Here is a 21,064-nt window from a genome sequence, read left to right on the forward strand (position 1 = left end):
TTGCATACATAAAATTTTGGCAGAAAGATTTTAACTCATTTGTTAATTTTGTAAAATGTTCACACTGATTATCTTACTACAGGCAGTCCCCAGTTTACGAAGGTTTCAGCTTACGACCTTCCAAGGTTATGCAGTTTCAATTATATACAGTAGTACCTCGAGATACGAAAGGCTCAACTTACGAAAAATCCAAGTTACGAAAGCAAAGATGAACAATTTTACTGCTCTACATACGAAAAGTTTTCAAGATACGAAAGATTTCTGAAAGTCCGAGATTCGCCCCATAACAATTTTGAAACTCGCGCCGCACGCCGCCATCTTAGTTATAGTAGACTCGCCACCATCCTCCTGCTCTCCCATTGGTTCCTGATGCTAGCCAAGCCATTAATCCTTCTCTCTAATTGGACAGCATCCCTCCCATCATGCATCTTCTATACATAAGTACTACGTGTTGGCGTGCTTTACCTCGGCCACTTCGCACCCGAAACTTTACCGTATGCAATCAGCATTCGTTCGCTCCAACGATTTCGTTTAGTAACGTAAATTCGTTAGTGATTTCGTTGCAGTACTACATATTATCGTGTTGTGGCCTATTTATCCGTGTTGTGAGAACGTTAACTTAATTACGTACAGTACATAGAGTCATGGTCCCAAGAAAGTTGCTGAAGTTCACAGAAAGAAGAGAATGCTTTCTATGGAGACAAAAATGGAGATAATAAAAAAGTATGAACGCGGGCTTGCAGTTTGAGTGTTGATCGCTAAGGAATAAACGGCCGAAATCCGTCGACGATAGGCACCATCCTTAAGCAGAAGGAAGCCATCAAAGCAGCTACACCTTCCAAGGGCGTCACTATTTTGTCCAACAAGAGGAGCCATGTGCATAATGAAATGGAAAGGCTGCTTCTTGTATGGATCGAGGACAAAGAAATCGATGGCGATACGATAACCGAGACGGCGATCTGCCAGAAGGCCAGCGCTATTTTCGGCGATTTGATTGCCCAAGCCAAAGACGACGGCGGAGAGGGGACATCAACGGCAACCCCAGAGTTCAAGGTTTCTCATGGGTGGTTCGAAAAATTCCGTAAACGGACTGGCATCCATTCGGTGGTGAAGAAATTGAAATTACGCAAACTATAAAAAGTAAAACGAAATGATAAAATAAAAAAAAGACAAAATAAATTTTATTTTAAGTTTTTTGTAAGGTTAAGTGTTACAGTTTTGTTAATGTGTTTTGTAAAGTTTAGTTTGTTTTTTGACATTTTTTTTATGTGTTTCGTAAAGTTAAGTGTACGTATCTGCCGTTTGTCCTCCTCCTCCTCTGCGTTACAGTAATAATATTTTCTTGTACATAATATACACTTTATTTACAGGTTTGGATTTTTATTCTTAATTTAGGTATTGAATGGTCCAAATTGTTGTAGTATTTCATTGTTTATAGGTCAATTTAGCTTTATTATAAAATTTAATGGGGTGTTTTTGGAGGGCTTGGAATGGATTAGCCATTTTACATGTAAAATGTGTTCTAAGATACGAAAAACTCATTATACGAAGGCCGCCTCGGAACGGATTAATTTCGTATCTCGAGGTACTACTGTATATTCATCCGAAATTATTTCCAGGTTTATGACGCATGTTCCAGGGCTACAACGCTTATGAGCCAGTGTGACAGAAGAAATATGACTCCAAAAAGGCAAAATACATAATCAATATTTGAAGGGATTTTGTTATGAAAAATGCAATAAAAATGCATTTTACGAGTTTAGTTTTAATACACTCAAAGTAAAAAAAAAAACACAAAACATTAGAAAAGTAGTTTATTTTCTTAGGATTTAACCAAATTTTTAATGATGTTCCGGCTTACGACAATTTTTGGCTTACGACGTGTCTCAACAACGGAACCCGTGTTGTAAACCATGGACTGCTTGTATTTACAAGGAAACCTCTGTTTAAAAGGGTTGCCATATCTTAGCCCCTTAACCTCTTCATTACCGAAAGTTTCTTTGGAGGTAGGCGGGTACCACCATTCAAGTCTACTACACCGCCCCGGGTGCATAAAGGTGGTACGTAAGTACCACCAAAACTCCTCTTTTCAGATAGGGACTTCCAATCATTCTGTAATTTCGGTTTGAAGAGTTTGGAGCAAAATAAACAGTATGACACGATGCCAGACGTATGATGAAACCCCAAAAAAAAAAAAAAAAAAAAATATTATTACTGCTTATAGTAGTGTGTAGGTGACAGATGAACTGCGTCTCAACAAAAAATCACAAAACCGGACAAGCGTAAACATGTAATAACTTCTACCCAAGTATAAAACCAGTTGCATCATCATTTAACTGTATTTATTTATTTATCCATTTATTACAGTTTTACAAATAAAAAAAAGATATGAACACCAGATAAATAAAGGTAAAAATAAAGCCTAATAGTAACTTTAAATATAAAAAACCAAACCAGAGAAAAAGCGAAAAAGCGATTTTTTTCTGAGGACAAGAAACTTGAAAAATTAGTTTAGATACCCCTAAAGTTGTTTTCTGTGATGAAACTAATCATAGAAAACGTAGAAAATGACATCGACCAATTTGTGAGAGATATACTAATAAAATTTGCGATTTCCATATTTATTCGCGGGGCTTTCGCTTTATTGTTGTTCTTTTTTTTGTTATTACGTGCTTATTTACTGTTCTATTTTGATAATACTTTATGTGCATGTTCCAGGTGGATATACCAACATTCTGTAAGACTGAATTTCTATTCAAGACTGTAGTTTTCTCACTGACCACCAGTGTCCCTTGTACAAGGGACACTGAGTTTCACATTTTTTTTCATAAAATCATTTATTTTCCCTGTAGGATGATAAAACTCACAGAGAATATGTGTTATTATAGTGCTAATAATACCTGATAATTTCATTAGCCTGTCTTGATTAGTGTATTTTTGGCAAATATTTTTACGATCGGCACCCCTCCAAACTCGAGTCACTACCGAGAGATTCAGTTCAGCAGCGAACGCAATGTTTACATTCCGGCTTTTCTAAAACAAATCTACAATTAAAACTTACCTAGACCAAATGACTCCAGTGGCTGCTAGAGCTCCAGACTGGCTTGGTGACAACTTTTCTGCTGGTCGCTTCAAATCACCCAGGCCAGCAATGACAAGACCCTAGAAAAGTACATAAACACATAAGACAATTAATCTTCTCTAAAGGGCAGCAAGAAACAACCATCCATATTAGAATTGTTCCTCATGTGGGATAATCAGGATTGTGTTTAAATACCAGAAACAAAAATGACTGACATTCTGCATTTCACATATTTTCTCTACTTATAAAGTATGTACTTGCAGATATTTAAGAACTCAAGACTTACCTGTGTAGATGAATGTGATAGGATATGATGAGTATCCCGGGTAAGAAAGTATAAAGAGAAATTTGGGTATGAAAGCAGAATGGGAAATATGGGTAGAGAAAGTTGACCCTTAAACGCCGAAGCGGTAAAAAAAAAATGTCTCCCGTGTGCCGGAGGTGTTTCAGAGTGAGCGCGGAAGCGGAAAAAATATTTTTTTCAAAAACTCACAGCCCGCTTAGTTTTCAAGATTAAGAGTTCATTTTTGGCTCCTTTTTTTTGTCATTGATTGAAGTTTAGTATGCAACCATCAAAAATGAAAAAAATTATCACTATCATATATAAATAATGCAATATATGATAGCGCAAAAACGAAATTTCATATATAATTGTAATCAAATCGCGCTGTGCGCAAAAACGGTTAAAGGTAACAAGTTACTTTTTTTCGTTGTAATGTACACTAAATTGCGATCATTTTGGTATATAACACATTGTAAAACAATAAAAGCACCACAGAGAAAATATTATCACAAAATAATGCATGAATTCGTAACGCGCGGAAGTAAAAAAATATTTTTTCAAAAATTCACCATAAATCTAAATATGTCCTAGAGATTCCTTTCTTTCAAAATGAAGACAAATGATTGAATATTACTATACTGTAAGAGTATTAGCTTACAAATGCAGTTTTTGACCATATCTGACGAGTTAAAGTTGACCCGAATGTCGATTTTTTTTATATATTTTTTATATGCAATTATTTCGGAAATAAGAAAAGCTACAACCTTCAAATATTTTTCATTTTATTCTACATGAAATTGCACACATTTTCATATATAAAACTCTATGAAATGCCTAATATGATATGGAGCAAATATTCCGAGAATGGGGCGTACGCATTTAGGAGATTTGTGGCGGAGAATCCGCGCGCGGAGGGAAGGAAAGTTTTTTTTTTTAAATTCACCATAAATCTAAATATTTGCTAGAGACTTCGAATTTGTTTCAAGATTGGAAAGATAAATGACTGATCTTACTAGACTGTTGTAAGAGTTTTTAGCTTACCTTGCGCTGTTTCGCCATTTCGTTATAGTCAAGTTGACAGCGTATGTGGTTTTTTTTTTCTATTTATCGTGATTTATATGCAAATATTTCAAAAAATGAGAAAAAAGCTACAACCTTCAATTATTTTTGTTGTATTCTACATGAAATTGTGCACATTTTCATATATAAAACTTTATGTAACGGCTAATTTAAAATGGTGCAAACATTACCACAATCGCACGTATGATTTTTTCGGAAGAGTTACCCCGCAGACGTAAAGAAAATGTTAATTTTTTTTCATAAATTCACCATAAATCGAAATATTGTGCAAGAGATTTCCAATTTGTTGCAAAATGAAGGTAAATGCTTGAATATTACTAGAATATAAGCGTTTTAGCCATTACAATTGCGTTTTTTCGACCATTTCGGTAGAGTCAAATTGTTTGACCGAAAGGTTGAAAATTTGTCACTTATCATTTCTTTATATGAAAATATTTCAAAATTGATAAAAGCTACAACCATGGGTTGTTATTAGTTGTATTGTGCATGAAATTGCGCACATTTCCTATATATAAACTTGATGTAACGGCTAATTTTAAAATAAAAGGTGCAAACATTACCACAATCGCATGTATGATTTTTTTCGGAAAGAGTTACCTGCGCGGACATAAGGAAAAAGTTTTTTCATAAATTCACCATAAATCGAAATATTGTGCTAGACTTTCAATTAGTTGCAAAATTAAGGTAAATGATAGAATATTACTAAAATATAAGTGTTTTAGCTTACAATTGCGTTTTTTGACCATTTCGGTAGAGTTAAAGTTGACCGAAGGCTGAAATTTTGGCACTTATTGTTATTTATATAAAAATATCTCAAAACTGATAAAAGCTACAATCATGAGTATTTTTTTGTTGTATTCTACATAAAAATGCACACATTTTCATATATAATACTCCATGTAACGGCTAATTTAAAATGGTACAAAAATTATGTCAAAGTGATGAAATAATTTCCGAGATGTGTCACAGATACTTTTTAGTGCAGCAAGAAAGAAATTCGCGCTTGCGCGCCTGCGTAACGATTGTAAACAAAAAAACACCTCGATCCGTGAACTCCCAGCATCCCCCAAGGCGCGTGATTCAAAAGTTTTCGGCTGGTAGGCCTATAAGTATTTTTCCGCGAATTTAAAAAATTTATTTTTTGAGTCGACGTATGGTACGTCCATTCGGCATACGGGAGACATTTTGACTCAACGTTTAATACGTCCATTCGGCGTTTAAGGGTTAAAGGATACTTGCAGATACATGTGGTCATTAGTGTTTTGAGTAGATTATCACATAAAAAGGACTTCTGGGTTGTGTCCCATTTCCAATAGGGATGAGTTACATACTTGCTGGAAAGTATATGCCCAAAGAAATTCTAGGTACAAGATATGAAGAGCGATTTGGGCAAAAAATGATATAAATACTGCATATTCAAGACAGTCCTTTGCCATTTTTTTCCTAAAACTACTATACAAACCTTTAGTTGTTTGCATGCATATGCCATTACAGCTGGTTTGGACTTTGAACTCAGTTAACAAGGTATGTACCAGTAATTAACCCCCTAGGGATGGGAAGGATCTTTTGATCCCAAATAACTGTATATGAAAGTTTCCAGTTTGGACCATATGACTGTCATTTCACACAATATTTGAACGTATTTTGTGGGTGAATGTTCCCATCACTTGCATGGCAATAAAGGACTATTTGGCAATGCTTACACCTCAGCTCAGAATACAAGGGAGATCAGTATGACTTGGGATTTCATGGGGAATATACATCTCCCCATCCCAGTACATGTACAGTATTCCCCCTGTATTCACGGGGATGCGTACCCGACCCCCCAACCCCAGCAAATACCTAGAATCCGCGAATAGTTGAAACCTCAATACAAACACTCAAAACTGCCTATGTATTTTGTTAGTGAAACTCAAGAAAAACTCACTAAAAATGTTTATGTATTCTTTTTAATAGTTAAACACAAAAAAGTGCATTTTATGATGAAATTGATGAAAAGTAATTTGTATATATCTGCTGGGTAAGTTTTCATGTACAAAAATAATGCGAACATGCGAATTTCCTTTGAATAATAGGTAGATATGTTCTGAAGAGAAATTTGCGAATAGTACATGAGTCTGCGAATCCAAAGTGCACGAATACGGGGGTCCACTGTATATATCTGCCCATAAATATACTCTGGGATTGCTGTTGGTTTTAGTTCCCATATTTTACACTATTTTGTCAGCTCTACTGTAATTGTAATTTTGCAACATACGGTAGGACAAAAAATTATTAGAAAGAACATGTATAATTCAATAAAATGTAATCTCAAATATTTTACCATAAATAGTAGTATACAAGGAGTCCCCGGTTATAGGCAATCCAGTTTTATGGTGCTTGTCTAGCGACATAAAATTGGCAATTTATGGTGCCATAACGGGCGGAGGCATAGGTATCGGTGTCAAAACGAGCCTTAAGGTGCGCCATAAGGTGCCAATAATGAGTTATGGCGCCATAACATACCTAACAGAAGCGCCATAATGGGGCTTATGGTGCTGATAACTGGTCATCAAAATCACAATTTCAGTTAATCCGTTTTTGCTAATCAGCACCCCTCCAAGAACAGAACCCTGCCAATAACCGGGGACTGCCTGTACTAGGAAATTGTTGCCGATTTTAGCTCTTATCTGTTATATGTGAGCTGTGATCATATTTTTACAAAATAAAATGTAAAAAGTTTTAGAAAGTCTGCTTAATTTGCTAAAATTAGCATAATTTTATGAGTTCATGGAAAACATGTCCCACACAGGGTTGGAAATATTTGCTTCCAACTTAAAATGAAAGGTACAGAAAATTTTTAAAAATTTTTCCTTATACCATGTGCATTTGCAAACCTTCCTTTATCCACTGATGTTTTAATTTTTAAATTGGCAGACTTTCATGTTAGCCCAGTCTTCCTGTGTTAAATGTATATTTCAGCTGACATGTAAGCTTAATGAAGGCAAAGTGAGTGAGTGGCTTGATAACCAATCCCTCTTTCATTTGGCAAGAGACAAATGTAGAAATGGTAAGAAGTGCGAGTATAACAGACTTCAGGCTTTATTATATACAAAAAAAGGTGAATTATCTTGAAATTTGTATTTTACCTAGTAAGAAAAGGTTTTGTTTCACAGAATAAGGACTGGCACTGCTGAAAGAATCAACCTGAGTTTATTTGTCTCTGCCATGTCCTAAACAGTCCATGCCTAAGGTGAGACTCTGATAAGACAGTCTATCACCATGAAAAAAAAAAAAAAAAAAAAAAAAAAAAAAAAAAAAGCAGCATTCCTGGTCAAATGTGGTAAGCAGGAGGAGGGCTGTAACCTCCTGTATTCTGGCATTGATGTCAGAGGTGGATAGGAGCCTGTGCAAGAGTTAGTTCACCACTTCAAAACTCTTTTATAAAATGCTAAGGAAAATATCCTTCCTGTAAAAGAATGGGAAATCTAGGGGCAGCATCATCATCCAGGAATTAATGACAATGCTCTACCCAACCCCTTTGTTAAAGAGAAGAGAGAGAGAAAACACATCGCCAGACCTAACTCATCACATAAGTGCTTGTCACATGATTTGCCTTCATCTGTCTGGCAGGATATGAACATGGTTTGGGCTGTCTCTATAGTTAAGAAGGGCACCAAGGGGGGAAGGAGAGGGAGGGAAAGTGACCTAACATCCAATATCACTCTCCTCAAAGCTAAAGCCAACAATGAACTTTTCAAACCTCTCCTGTTGTACAGTACTTGACAAGATATTAGGCCGCTTAGTGTCAAGCAGCCTAATATTTTGTATTTTGAAGGAACGGAAAAGTTGGGAAGAAATTTCCTAACATGCATTAGGCTGCCTACAGCATGAAGAGAATGGGTTGGGGCTTCGACATTGACAAGGAGAGAGCAATAAAGTGCTTTATTGCCCCCGTGACCTTAATATGGGCCAAGACACTTATTTGAGTCAACAGATAATAGCAGAGATATGTCGTTGAAACAATCTGGCCTTAAAACAAGGCAGATATCGGATCAGCTGATTGTGAGGAGGTGTTGAGTTCGACACTGAGTTGCCAGATTTAACAAAGGTGGCAACCATGAGATTACGTCTCAGAAAAATCTCCTTGGTATGCCTAAGAAGACTTCTGATTGAAGTTTGACTCTTCTCAAGCGTCAATTAGAAAGTAATTGGCACTTGAGAACAGTCAAACTTTGATTAGAGGTCTTCTTAGGCATACCAGGGAGCTTTTTCTGAGATGGAATCTCATGGTTGCCACCTTCATTAACCCTTACTGGACAGGTAAGTATATCAATATACTGCTCCTCAGGCCGGGTACCATAAACTTTGAGGTTGGCCAATTTGTGGAAAAAACACATCAATGGAAAGAGGAGGATATGCAAATGTACATGGTGAAAGAAAAAAAATTCTAACCACTTTTCCCTACCTTCCACGAGAAGTCGAAAATGACTATTTACAACCCCTTGTGGGGTCTCTTTTACTAGACAATCGTAAATGTTATAAACTTATGTTTTTTCTAATAAATAAATTTACTTTATTTTGTAAAATTTTAATTACTGCTCACACAATATCAACCTACATATTATCATAAAAGACAAGAAAAAAAAAAACCACAGCAATCCCTTGGTATATTACGAGCAAATTTACAATAAAGATGTCATGTGAGAGAGAGACCCAGAACATTCCCCCTTCAAGTCTCAAGCAATGCTGAAGTCCTGAGATGCCCACACTCGTGATCTTAGTCAGTATAAAAGTTGCCTTAAGTGAATTTATGGGCTATTAAAGTACTACACCTCTTTCCTGCCCTTTTCTTATCAATTCAATGATGTGTAATACAGTAGTGCCTCAGGATACGAAATTAATCCGTTCCGAAGCGGCCTTCATAACTTGATTTTTTCGTATCCAGAACTACGTTTTACATGTAAATTGCCTAATTCGTTCCAAGCCCTACAAAAACACCACAGTAAATTTTATAATAAAGCTAAATTGACCAATAAACAATGAAATACAACAATTTCGACCATTCAATACCTAACCTAACTGTGATTACCTGTAAATAAAGTGTATTAGTGTACAGGGTACAAGAAATACCGTACGTACATAAATACGTAGTAAAATGTGGAACCTTATCTTTCGAGTGAGGCGATGTCCAAAAGTGGCAGCAGAGGAGGAGGACAAATGGCAGAAAACATGAACACTTAATTTAGAAACATTAAAAAATGGCAGAAACATTACTAAACTTTGCGAAACACATTAACAAATGGCAGAAAACCCATAACCACTAAAACTTTGACAAAAAACTTAAAATTAGATTTTTTTTTTTTTTTTTTTTTTTTTTTTTACAAAATTTCAATTTCTTCACCACTTTCAATTTTTTGTTTTTTCGTATCACTTGGATCTTCCTGTTTGCTTATTACTAAAGGCCTCTTTAAAAACTAACTATCCAAGGAAGATTGCTTCTGCCTGCTTTTCAAAATGTTCCTGAAACGACTCGGGCAAACGTCATCAGCTAGAGAACTCTTCTTGAACGACGTTATGTTGCATGGCCTCCAACTCCTTCGTAAGCTCCTCGAGAAGGTCACTGATGTCGTCCTCATCGATGATCAGCCCCATGGACTTGCCGAGTGCAACGATCTCATCAAGATCTGGTTGCAAAAGTTTTAGGATCATCAACTGTTCCTGAATTTGCATCAGCTTCGCCCACGTTGAATCCCTTGAAGTCTCGGGCGGTTACAGCATCAGGCCAGAGTTTCCTCCATGAAGAATTCAAGGTTCGCCTCAAAACCTCCTGCCAAGCTTGATCGATGAGTCAGATGCATATCATGACATTGAAATGCTCCTTCCAAAATTCACGCAAGGTGAGGTTTGTGGTATTGGAAGATAAAGAACCTTGATGAAAGAATACTCCGCTTGGATATCTTCCTCGAGGCCAGGAGGGTGAGCAGGGGCATTGTCCAACAACAGCAGACATTTCAGAGGGAGGCGCTTCTCTTCCAGGAATTTCTTCACTGTCGGGTCAAAACACAGATTTACCCACTTAGTGAACAAAAGTCTTGTTACCCAGGCTTTCGCATTAGCCCTCCACATCAATGGAAGTTTCTCCTTTAGCACTTTGTGGGTCTTGAAGGCTCGAGGAGTCTCGGAATGATACCCCAAGCAGGGGCTTCACCTTACAATCCCCATTCATAGGCTTATGCCCGGGTAGCTTCTTCTCTTTCTCCGTGTTCTCTTTCTTCGTGATGTACGTCCAACGAGGCATTTTTTTTCAAAAAAAGGCCAGTCTCATCACAGTTGAAGACTTGCTGAGAACTGTAGCCTTCCTTGATCGTCATCTCATCGAACGTCTTAATATAGGCTTCGGGCGCTTTCGTGTCCGAGCTGGCAGCCTCCCCATGCCGCATCACTGAATGGATGCCAGTCCGTTTACAGAATTTATCAAACCACCCCCGAGAAGCCTTGAAGTCTGGGGTTGCCGTCGATGTCCCTTCTCCTCCGTCGTCTTCAGCCTGGGCAATCAGATCACTGAAATCAGCGCTGGCCTTGTGGCAGATTGCTGTCTCGGTTATCGTATCGCCATCGATTTCTTTGCCTTTAATCCATACAAAAAGCAGCCTCTTCATCTTATCATGCACATGGCTCCTCTTGTTGGACAAAATAGTCACGCCCTTGGAAGGTGTAACTGCTTTGATGACTTCCTCCTGCTTAAGGATGGTGCCTATTGTCGACAGATTTCGGCCGTATTCCTTAGAGATCACACTCAACCGCATGCCAGCTTCATACAGGCAGTCCCCGGGTTACGACGGTCTTGGCTTACGACGTTCCGAGGTTACGATGCTTTTCAATTATATTCATCAGAAATTATTTCCAGGGTTACGACGCATGTTCCAGAGTTATGACGCCTACAAACGCTGATCTGGTAGATGAAATATGACACCAAAAATGCAAAATAATCAATATTTAAAGGTTTTTTTGATGAAAAATGCAATAAGAATGCAGTTTACATAGTTTTGAATGCACCTAAAGCATTAAAAGTAAGGTTTTCTTAGGATTTTTGACAATGTTCCGGCTTACGACGATTTTCGGCTTACGATGCGTCTTAAGAACGGAACCCCCTTTGTAACCCGGGGACTGCCTGTACTTTTTAATTATCTACATCTTTGTCTCCATAGAAAGCATCCTCTTCTTTCCGTTCTTGGGACATATGGCTAAGTTAATTAAGTTCACACACAACACGATAAAGTAACTTACTATGAAGAAAGCGAAATCACTAACACGAATTTACATTAACCCTCTTACGCCGACTGGACGTATTTTACGTCGACATTTTTTGTCTCCCGTGTGCCGACTGGACGTATTTTACGTTGACTTACAAAAAGTTTTTTTTTTTTAAATTGCGGAAAAATACTATAGGCCTACCAGCCAAAAACTTTTGAATCAGGCGCCTTGGGGATGCTGGGAGTTCACAGATCAAGTGTTGTTTACAATCGTTACGCAGGCGCGCAAGCGCGAATTTCTTTCTTGCCGCACTAAAAAGTATCTGTGACACATCTCGGAAATTATTTCGTCACTTTGACATAATTTTTGTACCATTGTAAATTAGCCGTTACATGAATTATTATATATGAAAATGTGTACATTTTTATGTAGAATACAACAATATAATACTCATGATTGTAGCTTTTATCAGTTTTGAGATATTTTCATATAAATAACGATAAGTGCCAAAATTTCAGCCTTCGGTCAACTTTGACTCTACCGAAATGGTCAAAAAACGCAATTGTAAGCTAAAACTCTTATATTTTAGTAATATTCAATCATTTACCTTAATTTTGCAACTAATTGGAAGTCTCTAGCACAATATTTCGATTTATGGTGAATTTATGAAAAAACTTTTTCCTTACGTCCGCGCGGTAACTCTTCCGAAAAAAATCATACATGCGATTGTGTTAATGTTAGCACCATTTTAAAATTAGCCGTTATATAAAGTTTTATATATGGAAATGTGCACAATTTCATGCACAATACAACTAAAAACAACCCATGGTGTTGTAGCTTTTATCAGTTTAGAGATATTTTCATATAAATAACGATAATTGCCAAAATTTCAACCTTCAGTCAACTTTGACTCTACCGAAATGGTCGAAAAACGCAATTGTAAGCTAAACGCTTAAATTCTAGTAATATTCAAGAATTTACCTTCATTTTGCAATAAATTGGAAGTCTCTAGCACAATATTTTGATTTATGGTGAATTTATGAAAAAAATAACATTTTCTTTACGTCCGCGAGGTAACTCTTCGAAAAAATCATATGTGCGATTGTGGTAATGTTTGCACCATTTTAAATTAGCCGTTACATAAAGTTTTATATATGAAAATGTGCACAATTTCATGTAGAATAAACAAATATAATTGAAGGTTGTAGCTTTTTTTAATTTTTGAAATATTTGCATATAAATCACGATAAATAGAAAAAAAACCACGTTCGGTCAACTTTGACTCACGAAATGGTCGAAACGCATTGTAAGCTAAACTCTACAGTCTAGTAATATTCAGTCATTTATCTTCATCTTGAAACAAATTCGAAGTCTCTAGCAAAATATTTAGATTTATGGTGAATTTAAAAAAAAATCTTTCCTTCCCTACGCGCGCGGATTAACCGCCACAAATCTCCGAAATGCGTACGTCCCATTCTCGGAATATTTGCTCCGTTTCATATCAAGCATTTCATAGAGTTTTATACATGAAAATGTGCGCAATTTCATGTAGAATAAAACAAAAAATATTTGAAGGTTAGCTTTTCCTATTTTTGAAATAATTGCATATAAAAATATATATATAAAAAAATTCGACATTCGGTCAACTTTAACTCGTCAGATATGGTTGAAAACTGCAATTGTAAGCTAATACTCTTACAGTATAGTAATATTCAATCATTTGTCTTCATTTTGAAAGAAATTGGAAGTCTCTAGAACAATATTTAGATTTATGGTGAATTTTTGAAGAAAATATTTGTTTACGTCCGTGCGTTACGAATTCATGCATTATTTTGTGATAATATTTTCTCTGTGTTGCTTTTATCGTTTTACAATGTGTTATATACCAAAATGATTGCAATTTAGTGTACATTACAACGAAAAAAAAGTAACTTGTTACCTTTAACCGTTTTGCGCACAGCACGATTTGAATACAATTATATATGAAATTTCGTTTTTGCGCTATCATATATCGCATTATTTATATATGATAATGATAATTTTTTTCATTTCTGATGGTTGCATACTAAACTTCAGCCAATGAAAAAAAGGGAGCCAAAAATGAACTCTTAATCTTGAAAACTAAGCGGGCTGTGATTTTTTGAAAAAAATATTTTTTCCGCTTCCGCGCTCACTCTGAAACACCTCCGGCACACGGGAGACAATTTTTTTTACTGCTTCGGCATAAGAGGATTAATAAACAAAATCTATGTGAACTTGCGTACAATAACGCTGATGTGACGAAGTGGTTGAAGGACGCCTTTATGTAGAAGGATGATGGGACAGATACTGACCAATAGGAGAGCAGGATCTTATGGTGGTGACTAGCATCAGGAACCAATGGGAGAGCAGGCTCTTATGGTGGTGACTAGCATCAGGAACTAATGGGAGAGCAGGAGGATGGTGGCAAGTCTACTCAGTTGGTGGCGCGGGAGTTTTAAAATTGTTCTTGGCGGTCTGGGCGAATCTTGGCCATCTAGCATTTGTATCTGTAAGTGTGCTCGTATCCCAATGCAAAATTTTGTTCGGAGGCTGGCTTGTATCTCGGAATGCTCGTATGTCGAGGTATTATATTCCTTCTGTTATCGTAAATTTTGATAATTATATCAAACAAATTGTGAGCAATGGCATCTGTAGAGATTTCATGAGTAATAAGATGAGAAGACTGAGCTTTACACCCTTCAGAACGAGCAGAAACATGAAAGAGTACACGTTTGAGTTTCACCTCTGACATTTGCTTGCTTTTAAGTCTGAACATTTGAAGCTAGGTTTGATGAAGATTTTTCTTTGTCAAACACACCAGCACTGGATAAACTAAATTTTTTCTAAATATTTCCATACTACTTTTCCTAAATTGTCCACAAGTAATATTTTTTTATAGCTCTGATAAAATAATAGATACCAATCTTTTGAAATATTTTAAGACCTTATCTTATAAAATAAATTATGTTTTCACTTTCAAACAAGCAATAAATATGCAGCGTGTTGGTTGCCAGCTAGCGATTCTCTAACAAAATATACTATGCAGTCATGCAGCACAATTACTGAGCATAGGTTTACAACATTATGATAGCAACCCCAATCAACCACTGAGTTTGAAAAGATCAAAAATTAAATTTTCATCTGGAGAGACTTGAGCCCTTTTTTTTTTTTCCAAAAAGGGAAAAAAATTTTTAAAAAAAAAAAAATTAAAATACTGTACCATCATTCTATTATTAACTTGCCAAGGAAATATCTTTTTCATGGAGAAATTGATTACTTACCCACTTGAAGGCAGGAGCCCAAAAGAAAACAGTTTTAGGACCTGAAAAGAATGAAAACCATAAGAACAAGGTTGCATATAACAGGAGAGAGAGAGAGAGAGAGAGAGAGAGAGAGAGAGAGAGAGAGAGAGAGAGAGAGAGAGAGAGAGAGAGAGAGAGAAATTTGAATTTCCTAAATATCCAAAGGCTATTAATTTATAGAAGAGACATGATTTAATTTTTATAACAAAAATTCATTACATAAAAGAAAAATCATTAACCAAACTCCACATGCTGTACTAAAATGCATAAAAGACCACGATGTGTCCAATACATGAAGCACCCAACGTAGACAGCTGATTCATTAACAATAGGAGAAGGACATAACCAATTATTGGGGATAATTGTTGAGTTCCACAGCCCACTATTTTTACCATTCACTTCAAATCTACTACTTTATATGCAAGAGTTTACATATAAACCTTAATATGCTATCGAACCAAATCAAAGCTGCCAAGATCTAAATCAAAACATAGGAATAAAAAAAAATCTTTAATTAGTCACCCACCAGAAAAGGCAACGCTTATCATAAACGGCATATCTAACAATAATATAGTATAGTACTCAACAGGGATTAAAAAATGAAGCAACTTATGAATACTTACATATGTGTATAGCTCTAATGATTCATGTGTTTATTTTCTTATCTCGGTTATATATATCTAGTTCTCAAAAACAATGTGAGACAAAGCTAAATTTTCACCATCTAAACCGTAAAAAAAAAAAAAATCTTCCAGTATATTGCTTACACAAAAAATACCAATTGTGCAATATGCAAGTTTTACATTTAAGAGTGAGAAAAAAAGGGTTCGTTCTAGCAATGTACTACTGATTATCAAATAAAACTATACTTCATAATGTACTTCATGCAGTTTACTTGTGAAACCAGTCAGTGATTTTGATGATGTTATAAATATGTGATGGAACTATCATGCCATCCACCTTCCCATGATGATTTTAACAGAATACATATGCAAAGAAAAAATGAACAAACAATCGTAACTATCACAGGTGTTTAAAACTGGACACTTATGAAAACGTTAATTTCATAAACATGTTTTACGATATTTAAGAGGAGCGATCATATATGTTCATCCTGAACCCATTCACTGTACTACTTATTGTTGTGTAACTGCCTTTAGGTCATTGAAAAACAGCAGTATACAGTATTTTGTATTTTTTTTATAGGGGTTTGAAACACAGACCTAATGAGAACTGAAAAATCTATGTACTAATTGTAACAATTAATTCCAATGCTCAACCATATCACATACTCTGACCCTCTTACATCAGGCCTTGCACTCTGCAATGTCCAGATTGAAATGCAAAATGATAATTAGACAAAACTACCAAGGCCCTATTCTCCAGAATTATCATAGTGAATTTCATTTATCTTTTAAATAACATTTTAGGAGGGTATTCAAATCTCTATGGAATTGTGAAAAAAAAAAAAAAAACTTTTACCAGGTACTACTTATGCATCTAGCAGGCTCCTTGGATTAAAACCGCTGTACACCAAGCATGTCCCATTGGCAAATTATACTCAGAACATAGGTTTGGGCACCTCTCTAATTTCAATTGCATAATGGCTTTCCTATGCTTAGCCTAGCGCCAAACTTGCACATTCCCAAAACTAGCCTACATCATACGTAATATTCAATCCCAAAATTTTAGGCCCTAAAATTGGTCTTTAAATATCAAACCTTACAAGAGTATACAGTGGACCCCCCCGTATTCGCGTTCTCTGGATTCGCAGACTTACACATTCACGGATTTCTCTCTGAAACATTTCCCCCCATTATTCATAGAAAATTCGCATATTCGCAGTATTTTTCTATGAGAAATACAGGCACTCCCCAGGTTATGATGGGTTCGGCTTACGACGTTCCGAGGTTAAGGCGCTTTTCAATTATATTCATCAGAAATGATTTCCAGGGTTACGACGCCTACAACACTGATCTGGCAGATGAAATATGACACCAAAAATGCAAAATAATCAATATTTGAAGTTTTTTTTTTATAAAAAATGCCATAAAAATGCAGTTTACATAGTTTTCAATGCACCCACAGCATTAAAAGTAAGGTTTTCTTAGGATTTTTCACGATGTTCCGGCTTACGACGCGTCTCAAGAACAGAACCCCCGTCGTAACCCTGGGACTGCCTGTATCCACAAATTCTTGTTTTTTTTTTTTTTTTTATCAATTTCATCATAAAATGCACTTTTTGTGATAAAACTATTAAAAAAAAATCAGGTGTAAAATTGTTTAAAATGCCCCGTCATTGCCTCAAAATATAAGAATTTGATGTGTAAGCTCATGACCTTTTTTGCCTCAAAATATAAGAATTTTATGTGTGAGCTAATGACCTTTTATTGCCTCAAAATATAAGAATTTTATGAGTGAGCTTATGACCTTTTATTGCCTCAAAATATAAGAATTTTATGTGTAAGCTTATGACCTTTTATTGCCTCAAAATATAAGAATTTGATGTGTAAGCTTATGACCTTTTATTGCCTCAAAATATAAGAATTTTATGTGTAAGCTTATGACCTTTTATTGCCTCAAAATATAAGAATTTGATGTGTACGCCTATGCCCTGTCATTGTCTCAAAATATACAAAATTGACTGGTAGGCTTATGCCATGTCATTTCTTCAAAACAAGAAATTGAAGAGTAGGCCTATCCTGTCATTGCCTCAAAATATAAGAAATTAATGTATAAGCCTAATCTCTCAATGATATTTACATCTGACTTGCAAGACTATGATGCATATGTCGATGCTTCATTTCAATGTAGGCCAACACCAATTAAAAAAAAAAGCGTGATGCATGTGTATCTACGCTGCGCACAATAAAGAAAAATTGGATTCCTCAATTGCGTACTTCACAACAACAGGAACTCAAGCATGTGGTGTCATGATTCATGCACAAAGCTCAACTTTACCAAACAAAGTCAAATCCATATCCATACTGGACATCATTTTGACTGCTAACTAGTGTGATGGCATTCCCCCTTCAAGAGCTAGCCAATCACAGGTGTGCAGTGGGTGGTGCTTAGTTGCAAAGCTAGCTGGACCCTGCTATAGTAATAGTAGCTGAAATTTGACTGTGAAACCGCTACAATCTAGGATTATCTGTCGCCTATTTTTGCTTGTATTTAGGGGAAACAACAGAGTGGACTAGCTGATCCAGTTTTGGCCGCTTGTTGATCCACCCTCTGAAAAAGTACTTTAACATGTCCTGACACCGGAGATGGGCTACCAGTCACCAGTCATTGGTGGTGAGAACAACACCTTGAGACCTCTACTTTCCTTTAGAAGTAAGTACCTATTTTCTCCAAAGTTAGAAATTAAGGTCATATTTTAAGATGACACAAAGGTTAATGGAAAGTCTAGCCATGCGCAGTGCAAACATACCTCCATGCACTTTAAAAATTTTACTCAAAACACCAAAAATGCAGAAGATTGATGTCATCTCAATGTTTGCGGAGTCACTTGTATCAATAAACTGTCCATTCTATGTGCTAAATCAGCACACCACTTGTACCCATAGATGCTGGGCCACTTTCTTCACAACAATCTTAAACAATGATGCCACTCGCCTCGGATCCTAGGAAACTAGCGATTTTTCAGTAGAAAGAATAAGCGTGTGCTAGATAATTATTTAAATAAATAATTAAACATCAGTATAAGGTCATGAATTGCATAAATTTTTTACATATTCATGATAATTAATTTGAAAATATTCATTGTTGAAAAAGTAACTAGATTCCTGACTCATACCAATTGGCAACACTGATAAACTATAGAAGAGCGCAAACAATGCTGTAGGTACTATTCACAGCAAAACTGTTGATATTTGAGTCAGGAATCTAATTACTTTTTCAACAACGAATATTTTCAAATTAATAATCATGGATATGTAAAATATTTATGCAATTCATGAATTTATACTGCCGTTTAACTATTTACTTAAATAATTATCTAGTGCACGCTTCTACTTCTTCTTCTTCTACCAAAACATCGTAGTTTCCTTGGATAAGCCGCGGTTGGTGTCATTGTTGACGATTGTTGTGAAGAAAGTGCCTCAGCATCTATGGGTACAAGTGGTGTGCGGATTTAGCACATGGAATGGAAAGTTTATTGACACAAGCAACTCCGCAAACATCGAGATGGCGTCAATCTTCTAAATTGTTGGTGTTGTTAGTAAAAATTTCGAAAGCGTCATGGAGGCATGTTTGCACTGTGCATGGCTAGACTTTTTTTAACCTGTTTAATCTTAAAATATGACTTTAATTTCTACTTTGAAGAAAATATTTACTTCGAAAGGAGAGTAGAGGTCTCGAGCTGTTGCTCTCACCACCGATGACTTGTGACTGGTGCCCATCTCTGGTGTCAGGACATGTTAAAGTAATTTTTCAAAGGCTGGATCCACATGCGGTGGAAGCTGGATCAGCTAGTCCAGTCGGTTGACTGCAATCTTGAGTTAGATCAATAAATGTTACATACCTATATACACTAATATTGTTCAAATGAGTGCTGGGAAGGACGTTGGATCAATGCCTGTTATGAAAGGGACCGGAGGCGGACGACGCCATATTGGATTAAAAAACTGCCTTGAAAACATATTTTACAAATTGTTAAGATAATAAACAACTGAAATATATTATAGGAAACTGCTCATTCCAAAGAAATATCTCCTGCAGAGTTAGGAATTAGGGCTAAGTAGGCTAGTTTTAAGTAAAAATCTTGAGGGCCTTATGGCAGTAAGTTAGCACTGCGTATGGCTAGACCTTCATTGACCTGTTTAATCTGATATTATAACTTTAGGTATTTTGTAATTTAAGAGAAAACTCTCACTTTGAAAAAGGGTAGAGGTCTTGGCGTGTTGCCTGGATGGGCCAAAACTCTTGACTGATGCTCATGGGAGATCATGGCAGAGGATTCAAGTACTTTTTCGGGAAGGTGGCCACGTTCAGGGAGAGGTGGCGGTAGTGCTAGGTTACTATAGGCTAATTCTGCGTCGGGTACTACTACCTAACTAGTTTAAAGGCTACAGTAGCCTACCTACTGTACTTCTAGGTATACTAGGTAGGTACTATACCTATACCTACCTAAGTATTCCTCATCGTTCGTCCCCTCGATTACGAAAGCCATCAGGAATTGGGGCGTCAAATGTTTAGCACGTGCCCCTGGGGTTAATTAGGTTACAGTCGTCCGAAAAAATACCTAGCCTAGGTATTAGGTACTATGCTACCTACTTAGCCTACTAAAATCTTGTTCAGGAGGTACCTAAAACTGCATATAGAAAAACTGCAACTGCCATAGTCTAGGCAGACGCGGAATAGTAATATAGACCTACCAGGCTTCGCAACCTTGAGAAACTCCCAATTACCCCAACCCCTAAATGTGTAATTAGCCTAGTAATGGGCTAAATGGTCATTACGGTTGGGCTCACCTGCTGGATGATTCCACATTGGCTGGAATTTTGGTGGAACAAATCTGTCCGCCGTGCGCACTAAAGATCGGTATATCACAGACATTGTAGGTAACAGATAGGTAACTAAGAAGTGAAACGGAGTAACTAGCTGCGTAGGCAGGTAACTACGTTATAATTTGGACGAGTCACCGACCGACGTCCCACTAAGTTCTGAACATCTGTTCTCTCTCGGTTGTCGGGTCCTCGGGACTCAGGAGGGATACACTCGGAGGTCTAATCTACAGGGCGTCCGGCGCTGTCAAAATTGACGCCGATCAGCTGATGGCTGCAAACATTTAATGCTTCTAATTTCCGCTCACAACGTTCATAATCTCACATTAGAGTAGTTTTTATCAAAATAAATTCCTCTAATTTTGAGGAATAATTTTCTATGATTTCATTAGCAATTATTGTACTTTTAGTAAGAATGTGATTAGTGGGTAAAGGTCTTTACAAGTACTCCCCATGACCATTGTAGGGACAACGCTTTTCCCTATATTTTTATTGTATCTGATCATCAAGTCACGTTGTTCTTACTTCCATCCGATAGAGCGTTCCGCGACCT

At 36.5% G+C, this 21,064-nt stretch overlaps 1 protein-coding gene across 1 annotated transcript; it reads right to left on the reverse strand.

Moving 5' to 3' along the window:
* Positions 1-3,030: 3,030 nt before the first annotated feature.
* LOC135213936 (mitochondrial pyruvate carrier 2-like) lies at positions 3,031-20,710 on the reverse strand. Its single transcript, XM_064248025.1, has 3 exons — positions 20,479-20,710; positions 14,984-15,024; positions 3,031-3,162 (listed from the first exon to the last, which is right to left on the reverse strand). Exons 1-3 carry the CDS (start codon positions 20,561-20,563, stop codon positions 3,058-3,060), a joined length of 231 nt encoding a protein of 76 aa, XP_064104095.1. The 5' UTR covers positions 20,564-20,710; the 3' UTR covers positions 3,031-3,057.
* Positions 20,711-21,064: the final 354 nt, after the last annotated feature.

Source organism: Macrobrachium nipponense, chromosome 43 (assembly GCF_015104395.2).
Source record: "Macrobrachium nipponense isolate FS-2020 chromosome 43, ASM1510439v2, whole genome shotgun sequence".
Taxonomy (NCBI): Eukaryota; Metazoa; Arthropoda; class Malacostraca; order Decapoda; family Palaemonidae; genus Macrobrachium; species Macrobrachium nipponense.

Excerpts from the sequence above, each read along its gene's own strand:
- LOC135213936 (XM_064248025.1), bottom strand. The coding sequence starts at position 20,563 with ATGTCTGTGATATACCGATCTTTAGTGCGCACGGCGGACAGATTTGTT. Across the intron at positions 15,025-20,478 it reads AATGTGGAATCATCCAGCAG|GTCCTAAAACTGTTTTCTTT; the intron begins GTGAGCCCAACC and ends CATTCTTTTCAG. Across the intron at positions 3,163-14,983 it reads GGGCTCCTGCCTTCAAGTGG|GGTCTTGTCATTGCTGGCCT; the intron begins GTAAGTAATCAA and ends GTACTTTTCTAG.